At 41.7% G+C, this 14,650-nt stretch overlaps 1 protein-coding gene across 2 annotated transcripts in view; it reads right to left on the bottom strand.

Moving 5' to 3' along the window:
• Positions 1–3,328: 3,328 nt before the first annotated feature.
• Positions 3,329–14,650, bottom strand: part of med13b (mediator complex subunit 13b) — a 57,294-nt gene continuing 45,972 nt past the window's right edge. For both annotated transcript variants that reach the window (XM_060943764.1, XM_060943765.1), the window contains exons 23-30: positions 13,147–13,370; positions 12,917–13,059; positions 12,663–12,821; positions 12,139–12,297; positions 11,897–12,057; positions 6,207–6,371; positions 5,875–5,975; positions 3,329–4,191 (exon numbers count right to left, since the gene is read on the bottom strand). In XM_060943764.1, the coding sequence (XP_060799747.1) occupies positions 4,059–4,191; positions 5,875–5,975; positions 6,207–6,371; positions 11,897–12,057; positions 12,139–12,297; positions 12,663–12,821; positions 12,917–13,059; positions 13,147–13,370 (1,245 nt within the window). In that variant the 3' untranslated portion in view covers positions 3,329–4,058. The remainder of the gene's footprint in view (positions 4,192–5,874; positions 5,976–6,206; positions 6,372–11,896; positions 12,058–12,138; positions 12,298–12,662; positions 12,822–12,916; positions 13,060–13,146; positions 13,371–14,650) is intronic.

The following is a 14,650-nucleotide window of genomic DNA, read 5'->3' as shown; positions in this document are numbered from 1 at the left end:
AACATATGAATATGATGGTCAGGTGTTCACATACAGCATCATTCAAAAGTTGAGATGCCTAATTAAATATTTTTCTTTACTTTTATTTTCCATTTTGTAGAGTGATTCTGAAGGCATCAAAACTATGAAATAAGGAATTATGCAGCAATCAAGCAAAAAAAAGTGTAAACAAATCAAAAGATTTATTTTAGATTCTTCAGAGAGTAGCCACCTTTTGCTTTGATGACAGCTTTGCACTCTCTTGGCATTCTCTCAACCAGCTTCAACCAGGTAGCCACCTGGAATGGTCTTGAAGGTGTTCCCATATATGTGGAACACTTGTTGGCTGATTTTCTTTCACTCTTTGGTCCAACTCCTCAGAAACCATCTCAATTTGGTTTGGTCAGGTGATTGTAGAGGCCTGGTCATCTGACTCACACTCCTTCTTGGTTAAATAGTCCTTACATAGCTTGGAGATGTTTTGGATCATTGTCCTGTTGAAAAAAACAAATGGTGGTCCCATTAAGAGTAAACCAGATGGGATGGCATGTTGCTGCAGAATGCTGTGGTAATGATGCTGGTCAAGTGTGCCTTCAATTTTGACTAAATTGCCAAGTTTCACCAGCAAAGCACTCCCATAACACCACACCACCTCCAAAGCTTCACAATAGGAACCACACATGCAGATACCATCCGTTCCCCTGTTCTGCAACTTACAAAGACACAGTGGTTGGAACCAAAAATCTCTAATTTGGACTCATCAGAACAACATGCAGATTTCCACTGGTTTAATGTCCATTCCTTGTATTTCTTGGCCCAAGCAGGTCTCCTCTTCTTATTGGCCTCTATCAGTAGTGGTTTTCTTTGAGCAATTTGACCATGAAGACCTGGTTAATGCAGTGTCCTCTGAACAACTGATGTTGAGATGTGTGTTACTTAAACTGTGAAGCATTCATGTAGGCTCTCATCTGAGGTGCTGTTAATTGGCGATTGCTGAGGCTGGTAACCCTAATCATCTCTAACAGAGGTAAGTCTTGGTCTTCCCTTTCTTGGAACAGTCCAAATGAGAGCCAGTTTCATCACATCATTTGATGGTAGTTGCAGCTGCACTTGCAGATACGTTCAAAGTTACTGCAATTTTCTGGATTGTCAAAGTAATGATGGACTGTCGTTTCACTTTATTTAGTTGAGTGGTCCTTGACATAAAATTGTCAAATACTACAGTGGTACCAACACTATCTTGACAACACAACTGATGGTCTCAAATGCTTAAAATTTCCACTAATTAACTGCTGCCAAGGCACACCTGTTAATTGAAAAGCATTCCAAATGACTCTCAAAGCTGGTTAAGATAATGCCAATAGTGTGCAAAGCCATGAAGGTAAACAGTGCCTACTCTGAAGAATCTAAACCAGAACATCAAGGACGTAGTAGCTCATCTGGCCTGCCATCAAAACAACCATGACTACCAAAACATCAAACAGAACTGAAATGTCAGAGGACCAACCTCCACGACATTATTTACAACAAGAAAATCAACAAAAGGACTAAATTTTGTTCCCCAAGGGAAGATCTACCCAAAACATCAAATCAGAAGTGAATTTGCATGATAAATGAGGCGATACAATTCTAGTCAGAAGAAAATTTGTTAGCAAAAAATTGACAATACAATGACCAAGTGTTGTGCAGAAGGTCAGATTCTTTCAAATAAAACAAATCAGAACTGAAATCCACTGAGAACTGAGGGACAAGATATTATTTAACTGAAAATTAAGTTGTAAACAAATTGTTTACAACCAGAAAATCAACAAACAAATGACCAAGTTTTGTTCCCTGAGAGAAGATCTACCCAAAACATCGATCTGAACTGGAATCGGATGAGAAATGAGAGAGATACAATTCTAGTGAGAGGCCTGGAAAATTTGTTAATTTGGCCTAATTACTGACTTGTTAGCAAAAAAATTGACAAAAAACAATCAAGTTTTGTATAGAGTGAGTTATTTCAAACAAAATCAAAACAGAAATCCATGGAGAATTGACAGAGGAGATATGATTTAACTGAATTGTGGACGACGGACGGACGCCACACCATGGCAACAGCTCATTGGCCTTACGGCCAGATTAACTAAATATGAAAAATACATCTCATTATCTCTAGCCGCTTTATCCTTCTACAGGGTCGCAGGCAAGCTGGAGCCTATCCCAGCTGACTACGGGCGAAAGGCGGGGTACACCCTGGACAAGTCGCCAGGTCATCACAGGGCTGACACATAGACACAGACAACCATTCACACCTACGGTCAATTTAGAGTCACCAGTTAACCTAACCTGCATGTCTTTGGACTGTGGGGGAAACTGGAACACCCGGAGGAAACCCACGCGAACACGGGGAGAACATACAAACTCCGCACAGAAAGACCCTTGCCGGCCATGGGGCTCGAACCCGGACCTTCTCGCTGTGAGGCGACAGCGCTAACCACTACACCACCGTGCCGCCCTGAAAAATACATTTAAACACTTTTCCCCCACATAATTCCATAGGTGTTATTTCATAGTTTTGATGTGTCCAAGCTTTTTACTGGTACTGCACTTTTGGTCATATAGTGTCGCTTCAGCTAACTTTTACAAAATCACTGACTATAACCGTGCCTTTTAGTAGGCCTATAATAATATCCTGATTTTTGGGATACAACTACAGTATTTGACTAAATACTAGACACAAAGGTCTGCAGTACTACATAGTTAAAACATCAAAGTACTACACTTGATACATAAACAAGGCACACAAATCAAGGCTTTATGGGCTTATGCTGGTAGTAACCCACAGAGGGCCATAAATCAGTAAAAGAAAATGCATCGAGATTCATTGGTTCAGGCATCGTAATGGAGAGCAATAATGGAGCTACAGGCAAGTTGCATTACTTCAAGTTATGGACTCGCTGCAGCTCTTGGCATCATAGAATGAGATACCACACGATGGCGATAAAGGCTGCTTAATTTAAAAAACAAATAAACAAAACAAACAAACAAAGGCTTCAACGCCCAGGATATCATTTTACAGGGGGGGTGAACGAGTTAAGTGCAGATTTCCAAACACCATTATTCATAATTACTCCAAAAGCACTACACCATTGTAGACTTCTGCAAAACACTGAACAAGAAGGATCTGTGTCCTGGCTTTTAACTCTTAATCAGGGCTTGCTAACAATATGATATGAATAGAATTAATAAGAGGAATAAATTTAAAAGCTACAACAAAAGTCTGATGCTAAAAAGACAGGCATTCTGCAATATCTACTCAAAAAGCTCTACAGAGAATAAAATTATAGCATGAGGAAAACCACAATAATTTTAGGTTGACGCACTTTATTCCTAAAATTGGCTGCACCATTCATAGCGGCACAAGATTGTATGTACACATTTTATATAGATATTTACACACACAATTCTCTAAATCTGATATAAAATATATAATTTGACAATGTATCTCTTGTTCTCTTATTTGAACACATTAAATCGCTGTACAGATATTCTGCAACTACAGCCTATCCTGCAGTTTCCACCACACAAGGCTAAGAACAGCTTCAGCATACTTCATTTGTACATCATGGCAATAAAAATCATCTGTCCACTCTCAGAAAATACTTCTCTAAAAGCAACCTACTGCAAATACACTTGTCAGTTCTTGCCTTGCAATTAAGACAATTACATACATATTAGAGCATTTTTAAATTTTTATACGAAGGCAATGTGTACCTTCATATATATATATATATATATATATATATATATATATATATATATATATATATTTATAAAAGATTAAGAAATTACACATTTAAAAACGTACAATAAATAAGATATATGCAGGCATTTCATTTGCAAAAAGATCTTACCCAGACCAAAATATCAGGTCATTAAAAAGAAACATTTCAGTAGACTAGTCCCTTTAGCTCCAGTTGTTTTTGAGATGGACTCTTGGCAATGCTAATGTATCCCTGCACTTCCAAAGTGCCCAGACTGACTGTATGATGTGTGCTATGGTCTGCAGTAGCAGTGCAGCACAGAAAGTGATGATTTTACAGCACGTTCATGATGAAGTTGTACATCTGGTTGAGCACAACAAAGTGCACAGGGAGACAAGAACGGCGGTCCTGCGTGGCAGGGTCACAGGTCAGCCAGGAGAGGGCGTTGTACTGCTCCAGCACAAACCTATATAACAGGCAGACATGAAAACTTTACCTCACCTGCCTTAATCACAGTCTATCAGGAATGCACAGATTCACAAGGAAATTACAAATATTGTTGGCCAGTAGCCAAAAGGGTGGAGATTTTTGACCAAAAAGGTACAATCAATCCCCCCCCCGTTTAAGTGATTGTAAATTTTGGCCCATTCTGGGGAATACTAATGGCGAGATTTACTAAATTCTTTTAATAAGAGTGCTCTGAGAGCACAATATCCCCCGCTGGCAACTATGCAATAACTGGTAAAATGTGACTGTATTGAAGGCAATTGCAATATACGCATTACTGACATAGAACAAAGAATCCTGTCAAGTTTTGTGAGATTCCTCCAAAAATTGTGAGACGAGTTGATTTCAGAAGGTGAGTACCCTTCCCAGGACGGACGGACGGACAGACAGACATCACCACAGCATAATCCCCCTTTGGGCCTTTCGGTCAGTGGGGGATAAAAACGTATAACAAAATATTTTTATTTGTTCGTAGAGATTATAATATATAGCCTGTTAGCTCAAGAATAATTTTGGATTTTCAAGCTGTATTAGTGAAGTAATTACTTAAAGCGCATATCATGGGTAAATTCAGGAGCAAGATGAATGTAATTCTCCTATTTTACATTAAACTTTGGTCAAATATCTGTAACATTCTGCATTCTCTGCAAATTTATTTTTACCTTGCGCAATACCAGAAAAATTCAGTTGAAATCAAGCCATTTGAGGTGAATTGGTCCACCTCTGAAAAAAACTTTGCATTTGAATTTCCCAGGAAACGTTGATTTTCGTGACGTCGTGTGCGGGACGCCTCCCTCTGAATCGTACGTCAGCGCTGGTTTGTTTAAGGGAAAACAACCTGGTGGTTTTCTGCAAATTTCTTCGTTATCACGTAATTATTAAAATGGTTAACAGATGTATCGTAGGAGGGTGTAGCAACACCAATCTTGATGGGATTAGTACTCATCGTTTCCCAAAAGACCAGACAATGAGAAAGAAATGGGAGCGCTTGGTCTACACAGGCTGTGCACTGAAACTGCGTAAGCTCTCTCAGCCTGCTCGCGCTTCCGCAGATAACGTCACGATTCTGACTCCAGACTCCCTTGGGATTTTTCCAGACGCGTTTTGTTATTTTATTTTATTTTTCTGCTGTAGATAGATGGCCTTGTGTAAAATTACCCTTCTGGATACGTGTGTAAAGGAACATACTTTCATATAAAAAAACCCCCAAAATTGGTCCAGAATATGCCCTTTAAGTAATTTTACAGCAAGGAACCTGGTGATGTTTAGTTCATTCTCATGAACAGTTTTACACATTTATGGGGGGAGAAGATAATTTATAACGTATAATTCACATATAATACAAACAACTGACATTCCAAAGCAAGGGAGTTATCCAACCCCAGATCGTTACAATAACAGTACTCTCTAGTTAGGTACAATGCACCATTGAATATCCTCCCTATACCTTTTGTTCAGCTGAGCAAAGCCCAGGAACCATCTTTGGCTACTTCGGGCTTTTATAGAAACTTAAACCATAAGTGGTGTTAGTCAAGTTACTGAAGTCCAGTGTTTTCTGATTTTTTGGGAAAAAGCAGTACTAAATTTCCACAGTTATTTGTGCCAAAGGCACAACGAATACAACATTAAGAAAATAATTTACCTGAGCACATCTGAGGTGTGGTTGGAGTCGAGAGGATGGGAGTGTTTACTGTGCAGCAGCTCATCAGACTGCACCGAGGAGACGTGCAGGTGTAAAGATGCCTGAAAAAGAATATCACAAGTCACAAACACCTACCAGTGATACTCATCATATCTGTAAAACACAAGAGCCAGTAGCTCTTTGAATAAACTCACCCCAAAGGTGTGTCTGAAGAGTGCCCCAATCAATAAACTAAATGTAAAGCCTCTCGATTTTCGTAAAAAGTTTGATACCAACACTTTACAATGCCACATGAAGTTCTTAATCTAGAGAAGACATGCATAATGCCTAACCTTCAGGAAGAGGGGACATTGGTTCTTGGCCTGAGGGCAGGAGGACCAAAACCAGTCAGGCAACGGTCCTGCTTTGGCTGTGGACACAAAGTAACCCAGTGCCATCGGCTGCTGCAGGATGTTGGGAGTTTCGTCATGAGACTCCATGCGGTCTGTGCTCTGGCCCTGAAGGGGAGACACAAACCCATGAGCAAAACATCATAGCTCATTCATTAAATTTTAGTTGCCAAGGTTATGGAGCACTTGCATGTGACGTCACAGACGATCCAGATTGCGACAGACGTCATCTTGTCAGTCAAACGCCATATTTCCGCCTTCTACTTCTACCTTTTCTTCTGGAAAACCCTACTATATACAATTCTACTACAACGGCTGCGGCTACAAGCTCTCCCTACCTGTGCACGTTTATGTTTTGTGTGTGTATTTTTGCGTGCTGTTCGTCTGTATCAGACTTCAATATCCACTACAACCATATGGACTTACTGGACATTGGTTTCCAGCAGAAAGTGACGGTTTGTAGCGATTTCCATCGCATGCACAACATTTCGGACGAGATAGCGAGACCAGCTGGGTCTCCGTGGATTGTTATCGGAAGCAAAGCGAAGGAGGCGGCGTCAGGAGCGGAAGCAAAAGCGAGGCTGCAGGCAGAGCTGGCCTGTTGACTAAGCTCAGAAAACAGCCACTCAAATCTCCACTGCTAAGCGTCTACCTCTCCAACGCCAGATCCATGGTAAACAAGACGGACGATTTGGAATTACAGCTGGAATTACCTTATTCTATAATCGGCTGGTCAGTGCTATACTCAATACTTAAGTGACTTACCCGTCCAATGAGGATTGTTATTTTCTTGTTTACAAGATGCCACACCTGAGGGGGGTTGACAAATCCTGAATTTCTGTAAAGATAACTGTCCAGAGATTTATAAGCACGCAGTGCTTCACCACTGAACAGCGAGGGAAAGTTGATGAGGTAATTATACACGTCTGGGTATTCCACCTCTGGCAGTTCCATATCCACTGACACGGTCGTGAAAACTACGTCCGGTAAGCCATAAGGGTCACTAATCTGTAGATTGTTTATTTTAGACATATATCTAGTTATCTGTTCATTAGAAAAATTAGCCGTGTAGTCCGTCGGTTGAAATTGATCCATTCTGTACACGAGTGCAGCAGTATTCAGCTGTGTTTTTTACCGACAAGATGGCGGCTGTTAACTTTCCGGTCACGTGACTGCAAGATCTCTATAGTGAGTGCACTGCTGAAACGGTTTCTTTCATCAGTTATCAAAAGCATGCAAGATATTTGATAATTCCTTATAATAAATCTGTTCATATCTGATTTACTTGGCATTTTAAAATGGTTCATGGCATACATTTCATTCAAATGGAAATGCAGGTATGCATCAGCACTGATTCAACTGTTTTTTTTTTTCATACATACACAAACACTACACACACATTTTATATATATTTTAAAAAAAAAAAAAAAAAACACCACCTCCACCCACACACACTTTCTGCCACTTATCCTGGTTGCAGGGGTAGCAGCGCAAGCTTCCCTCTCCCCGGCCACCTCCACCGGCTGTTCCGGGGGAATACCAAGGCGTTCCCAGGCCAGCCAAGAGATGAAATCTCTCCAGTGTGTCCTGGGTCTGCCCCAGGGTCTCCTCCCAGTGGGGCATGCCCAGAGAACCTCCCTTGGGAGGTGTCCAGGGGGCATCCTAACAAGGTACCCGAACCACCTCAACTGACTCCTTTCGATGTGGAGGAGCAGTGGTTCTACTCTGGAGTCTCTCCTGAATGACCAAGCTTCTCACCCTGTCTCTAAGGGAGAGAGCCCAGCCACCCTGCAGAGAAAACTCATTTCGACCACTTGTATTCACAATCTCATTCATTCGGTTACTACCCACAGCTCGTGACCATAGGTGAGGGTGGGAACAGAGATGGACCAGTAAATTGAGAGCTCTGCCTTTTGGCTCAGCTCTCTCTTCACCACAACAGACCAGTTTAGCATCCACATCACTGCTGACACTGCCCCGATCCGTCTGTCCAACTCCTGTGCTCCTCCCTACCCTCACTCATGAACAAGACCCCAAGATACTTAAACTCCTCCACTTGCAGTAGCAACTCCCCCTTGACCCACAGTAGGCACTCCACCCATTTCTGGCTGAGCGCCATGGCCACGGACTTGGAGGTACTGATCATCTCAGCCGCTTCACACTCCGCTGCAAAACATCCCAGTACATGCTGTAGGTCACAGATTGATGAAGCCAACAGGACCACATCATCCACAAAAAGCAGAGACGCGATCCTGATGCGACCAAACCGGACACCCTCCGCCCTTTGGCTGCGCCTAGAAAGTCGGTCCATAAAAGTTATGAACAGAACAGATGACAAAGGGCAGCCCTGGCAGAATCCCACATGCACCGGGAACAAGTCCGACTTACTGCCAGCAATGCTAACCAAACTTCTGCTCTGGTCATACAAGGTCCGAATGGCCCGCAGCAGTGGGTCCCGAACCCCATACTCCCAAAGCACCCCCCCACAGAGCACTTCGAGGGACACAGTCATAAGCCTTCTCCAGGTCCACAAAACACATGTAGATCAGTTGGGCAAACTCCCATGCACCCTCCAGTACCCTTGCAAGGGTAAAGAGCTGGTCCAGTGTTCCACGACCAGGATGAAAACCGGCATTGTTCCTCCTGAATCCGAGGTTCGACTATCGACCGGGCTCTCCTCTCCAGCACAGGCTTTCCCGGGGAGGCTGAGAAGTGTGATCCCCCTATATTTGGAACACACTTTCTGGTCCCCCTTTTTAAAAAGGGGAACCACCACCCCAGTCTGCCAATTCAGAGGCACTATCCCCTTCAACAACGTTGAAGAGGAATGTCAGCCAAGACAGCCCAACAGGAACTCAGGACAAAATCTCATCCACCCCTGGAGCCTGGCCACCAAGGAGCTTTTGAACCACCTCAGCCCCTGTGATGGGAAAGTCCTCCCAGGGAAAGTCCTCCCAAGCACCCTCAGACTCTGCGTCCTCTTTGGACAATATGAAGGTGGGACTGAGGAGATCCTTGAAGTATTCCTTCCACTGACAGGCAATGTCCCCAGTTGAGGTCAGCAGCACTCCATCCCCACTTAACAGTCGGGACAGAGCACTGCTTCCCCTTCCTGAGCTGCCGGACAGTTTGCCAGAATCTCTTCGAGGCTGACTGAAAGTCGCTTTCCATGGCCTCACCGAACTCCTCCCACACCTGAGTTTTTGCTTCAGTGACCGCCAGAGCCACGTTCTGCTTGGCCCATCGGTATCTGTCAGCTGCCTCACCAAGCCCGATAGGACTCCTCCTTCAGCTTGACGGCTCCCCTCATAGCAGGTGTCCACCACTGGGTTCAGGGATTACAGCCACGACAGGCACCAACAACCTTGCAGCCACAGCTCTGCACGGTTGCCTCAGCAGTGGAGGTACGGAACATGGTCCACTCGGACTCAATGCCCCCATCCTCCCCCGGTATGCAGTTGAAGCTCTGCCGGAAGTGACAGTTGAAGACCTGACGGACAGGAGATTATATAACACCCTTTAAAAATAATAATAATAATTTTATATATATATATATATATATATATATATATATATATATATATATATATATATATATATGTGTGTGTGTGTGTGTGTGTGTGTGTGTGTGTGTGTGTGTATGAGTGATTCCACGCTTATGGGTACTGAAATGGGGACATGAACTTATTTTTAAAAATTCAACCATTTCTTTTTTATGATGAATGATATGTTAAAAGATAACTTTAATTTTCTGAGATGTAATAAAAACATATTTATATGCCAAAGTCAGAACGTAACAGAAGTGTTGTGGACATATATATTCTCAATTTTAACAATGTAGAATTACTTCTTGAAACATAGGAAGGTGATGTTTTAGCAAATATAATTAATAAACATGTGTAGTAGAATAAACATACACATTCTTTCAATAAGATTAACATGGTATATAGCTAGATTGTAATTAATTTGTAACAGACGCGAGATGGACAATCGTAACAGAAGTAATGTAACAGACATCATTTTGGAACTCATAGGCTTGACTTTGGCATATAAATGTTTTTATTACATCTCAGAAAATTAAAGTTATCTTTTAACATATCATTCATTAAAGATTACATGTTTTGTGACCTGATGGTAAAAAAAGAAATGGTTTTAGGTGAATTTTTAAAAATAAGTTCATGTCCCCATTTCAGTACCCATAAGCGTGGAATCACTCATATATAAGTGCTGTCAAAAATGTCGCGTTATTAACGCATTAACTTGACTCAATTTTAACGGGGATAATTTTTTTATCGCGAGATTAACGCTCTGTGACATGATGCCACGCCCCGCACAGCCAGAGTCCTCTGCCCTCCCCCGAAGAGCCACGGTGCTCCAATCGTTTTCCCATCGGCGGCTCCAACCCCACTTTGCAGTGGCTGTGACAAGACGTGTTATGCTCTGCAATTTAAAAAAAAACAAAAAAACAAAAACAAACAAAAAAAAAAAACATTGGTACAACCAGTGAACACTGGTTGTACCAATGTTTTTTTTTTTATGCCGAACTATGCCGATATTTTCGGAGGGGTCCCTTTTTTTTCCCTTGGGGGGGTGCTTGCGCTTGTCTCAGAGCGCGCGATCAGAGATCGCGCGCTCACTTCGGATATGCAAATGCTTCCCGTTACACACAATTGCTGTCAATAAACATCATTTTGCCAATATTTTAGAGACCCCCCAACATTTCCCAAATCATGTTTTCAAGGGATCTCATGTCTGTTTCAGGGGATCTCGGATCCCCCGAGTACCCCCGTAGTTCGAATGGTGAGCAAGCCCATTCACTTTTTTATGCTGATAAGAGAATTACAATGGTTTTTCATGTGACAAAAATGTGCGATTAAATTGCGATTAATTGCGAGTTAACTATGACAGTCGCGACATTAATTGCGATTAAATATTTTAAATCGCTTGACAGCACTAATATATATATATATATATATATATATATATATATATATATATATATATAAATAAATAAAATATTACACACCCCACACACACAAAAAAAAACCTCCTGCCACAGACTCCCTGACCACCTTCAAGCACAGACTAAAGACTCACCATCTCAGGCTGCAGCTCTCCTCTGCTTCCCTGTCCACTGTGTAACCGCGTATCAGTCTTGACCAGCCCAGGCTGTGTACTGTTTAGCCTGGGGTTCACCGTTGAAGTTTAGTTTTTCTCTATTTAGTTGTACTTTGTCAGTTCATTTGTATGGTTGGCTCATTTCTTTGGCTGATTGCTGGTACTTCAACAGAATATTACACTAAGTGTTATTCTGCCACTTGTTCATTTAGCACTAGAACTTTCTTGTCTCGAAGTTCAGCACTTCTTGTACCTGACTTCTGCAATTGTTGTACGTGGCTCTGGATAAGAGCGTCTGCTAAATGCCATGCAACGAAGGAAGATTACTTGTTTTTTTGTCCAAAGTGTATTCGTTTTCATAACTGATGAAAGAAAAACAGCTCATGACCACGTATACCTTTTGAACTCAATTATGTGTTGGCAACCCTTTTCGATTAATGACTATAACAGGTAGTTTGTCACAAACACATAACTTAAGCTCAGTATTGTGTTATGAACAAAGTTACGAAGGGCACCTTGCTGCCATCTCCTCCATGGTGGTAGTGTGAGCCAGGTGAGTGCACTGGGGAAGTGGTAGGAGAATTGGGTAATATATTAATGAGATCAGGATCCACATCATTCTCTGACACAAGCAGGTCCAGGATTCCATCCATACCACCCATGGCGTCTGATGCATCTGAGAACAGAGTACCGATTAAGTAATGGAACAAGATCATCAGCTAAAGCTGTGAAGGTCATTACTGCGTATCAGACTGACCATGAATAGGATTAAAGGGTGTGTCGATGACTTGGACTACAGCAGAGGTGGGGAACACCAGTATGTGGGTGCAAGAGGTGTCTTGAGGGGTGTTTAGCTGCGATGTCTGCATGTTCAGAGCAGTGCTACGGCCAAACACGGATCCAGTTGATACAGAGTCTTCACATGGACATAAAAAGAGGGAATAGCCAGAGGAGTGTCATGGCTAATTATTTAGCAGAGGTAATTAAATACCAATTTAAAAAACAATTCTGAACAATAAGGTTTCACTTTGCTTTCCTGCATGCCTTTAGTCTATAGACTCCTGGAACTGGTATTAATCAATTAACTGATAAGAGACAAACAACTAAGAAAATACATAATTTGCAGCGTTTTCTCACAGGGGTTTAACATACCATTGTTGTTCTCTGGCCTGGTTATGCAAACAGATTTTTATACTTGCACTACTCTGGCTGATTGGGAAAGCTTGCAAGATTCTAAGCATTTATTTTCCTTTCATCTTGAATACTTCACAGAGATCCCACCTGGCATAATGACAAATGTTGCCTGAGGCTCTAGGGCAACTAAGCAGGCACTCAGAATGCTGGGACTGTCTGCTGACGAGATGCCACACATCCTGCACATCTCCTTCAGGCGGCGGCTCAGGGACTGCAGGTTACGCCTGCTCAGCAGGATGCTCCAATCTGTTAGAAAATAAATGGACAATGCATTAAAAAGAGTGAAAAACAAAGCCACGTGTGCCAGAGAACTAAGGTATGTGAAATAAAAGGTGATGTACCTTGCAACTCCCCATGACCCATTCTACCAAGTCGGCCAATCACAACTCGCCAAGGCAGTGAGGTCACCTGCACCAAGCCCACACACCACTCCCACAGTTTCTGAAGGCCAAGTCTACGGGCTGAGCCCTTTTTCCTCCGGGCTCTGTGGGAAGAAACAAAGTTCTCTCAGTTACACAGAGTTAAATACAGATACCCATATATAGGAAAGATAATTTCTTTAAGCACTGACCTGTTGGGCACATCTATGCTGATGATGCAAGTCTCTAGTAGCTCTCCGTACTGATCGGTGCAGCTGGCCAGCAGCCAGCGTTGGTCGTGAGACAAACAGTAGGCCACAAAGAGTACATTGTGTTTTTGCGCTGCCTCGCCAAAGGTCTCACCCAGCTCTGTCTGCTTGTCCTTCACTGGAGCCAAGACGAACGGTGGTGTGTAGAGACGCACAAACTCTGCCCTCTGGATGACGTTAAAAAGAAATATTCAACTCAATATTCTGCTCAATAGTTGTTCTCAAGCAATCTTATTTTCTGATTATGTGAATTAGTAGAAAACATTTTCATTTTACACTGTAAATTATAAGCCTATCTGAAACTTTGAAACAAAAACAATATAATAACCCTAACCCATAATAAACATTTTTAAACCACTAAATTTAAAGACAAACTCTAGCCAAACATCAGAACAGTATGGAATCGGACAGTTACAGTGCCTTCCATGAGTATTGGCACCCTTTGTAAAGATGAGTAAAAAGGGTGTGAGGAGAAAAAAAAAAAAAAAAAATCCACCTTTTGGTGAAGTAGCTTAATCCGGGGTGGGGGGTGGGTCCAACCTTTAATTGAAAATTTATTCAGAGAAAAACAAATCCCTCAAAGAAATAATTATTTTCAACAAAAACAGATGATGTGCCACTATTAACACCACCCCTGGAAGTTATGGTGAACATAATGTAACTGAAGCATGTTTCCTCCATTTAAACTGTACAATTTCAAGCTGTAACCCATGACTTCCTGCTTAACTGGGGAACAAATATATGAGGTGACACTGAGGCTAAATTATCTTACGCTGTATCCGAAAATCAGGTTAATCACTCACGATATAGTGGACTATATAGCGAGTTTGACATTTTGTAGTGTTGTCTGAATATATAGTAAGAATTATTACACCCTATATATCGGTTGTATGCTACTTTTCACGATGCACAGTATCCCACAATGCATCGTGAAAAGTAGCATACAACCGATCACTAACCAAGCAATATATACAGTGGTGCTTGAAAGTTTGTGAACCCCTTAGAACTTTCTATATTTCTGCATAAATATGACCTAAAACATCAGATTTTCACACAAGCCCTAAAGGTACATAAAGGGAACCCAGTTAAAAAAATGAGAAATATTATACTTGGTCCTTTATTTATTGAGGAAAATGAGCCAATATTACATATCTGTGAGTGGCAAAAGTATGTGAACCTCTACGATTAGCAGTTAATTTGAAGGTGAAATTAGAGTCAGGTGTTTTCAATCAATGGGATGACAAGGTGTGAGTGGGCACCCTGTTTTATTTAAAAGAACAGGGATCTATCAAAGTCTGATCTTCACAAAACATGCTTGTGGAAGTGTATCATGACAGTACTGTGTTTGAGAATATTTATACTTTTTTTTTGGTTATATATCATAGGGCTGTGCGATGTCCCCTTAATTGGCATCGACGATGTTTACAGTGCAAACATCGTGATGGAC

The sequence above is a fragment of the Neoarius graeffei genome, chromosome 17, assembly GCF_027579695.1.
Source record: "Neoarius graeffei isolate fNeoGra1 chromosome 17, fNeoGra1.pri, whole genome shotgun sequence".
Taxonomy (NCBI): domain Eukaryota; kingdom Metazoa; phylum Chordata; class Actinopteri; order Siluriformes; family Ariidae; genus Neoarius; species Neoarius graeffei.
The sequence above is the reverse complement of the archived record's forward strand: the minus strand, read 5'-3'. Positions and strand labels throughout refer to the sequence as shown.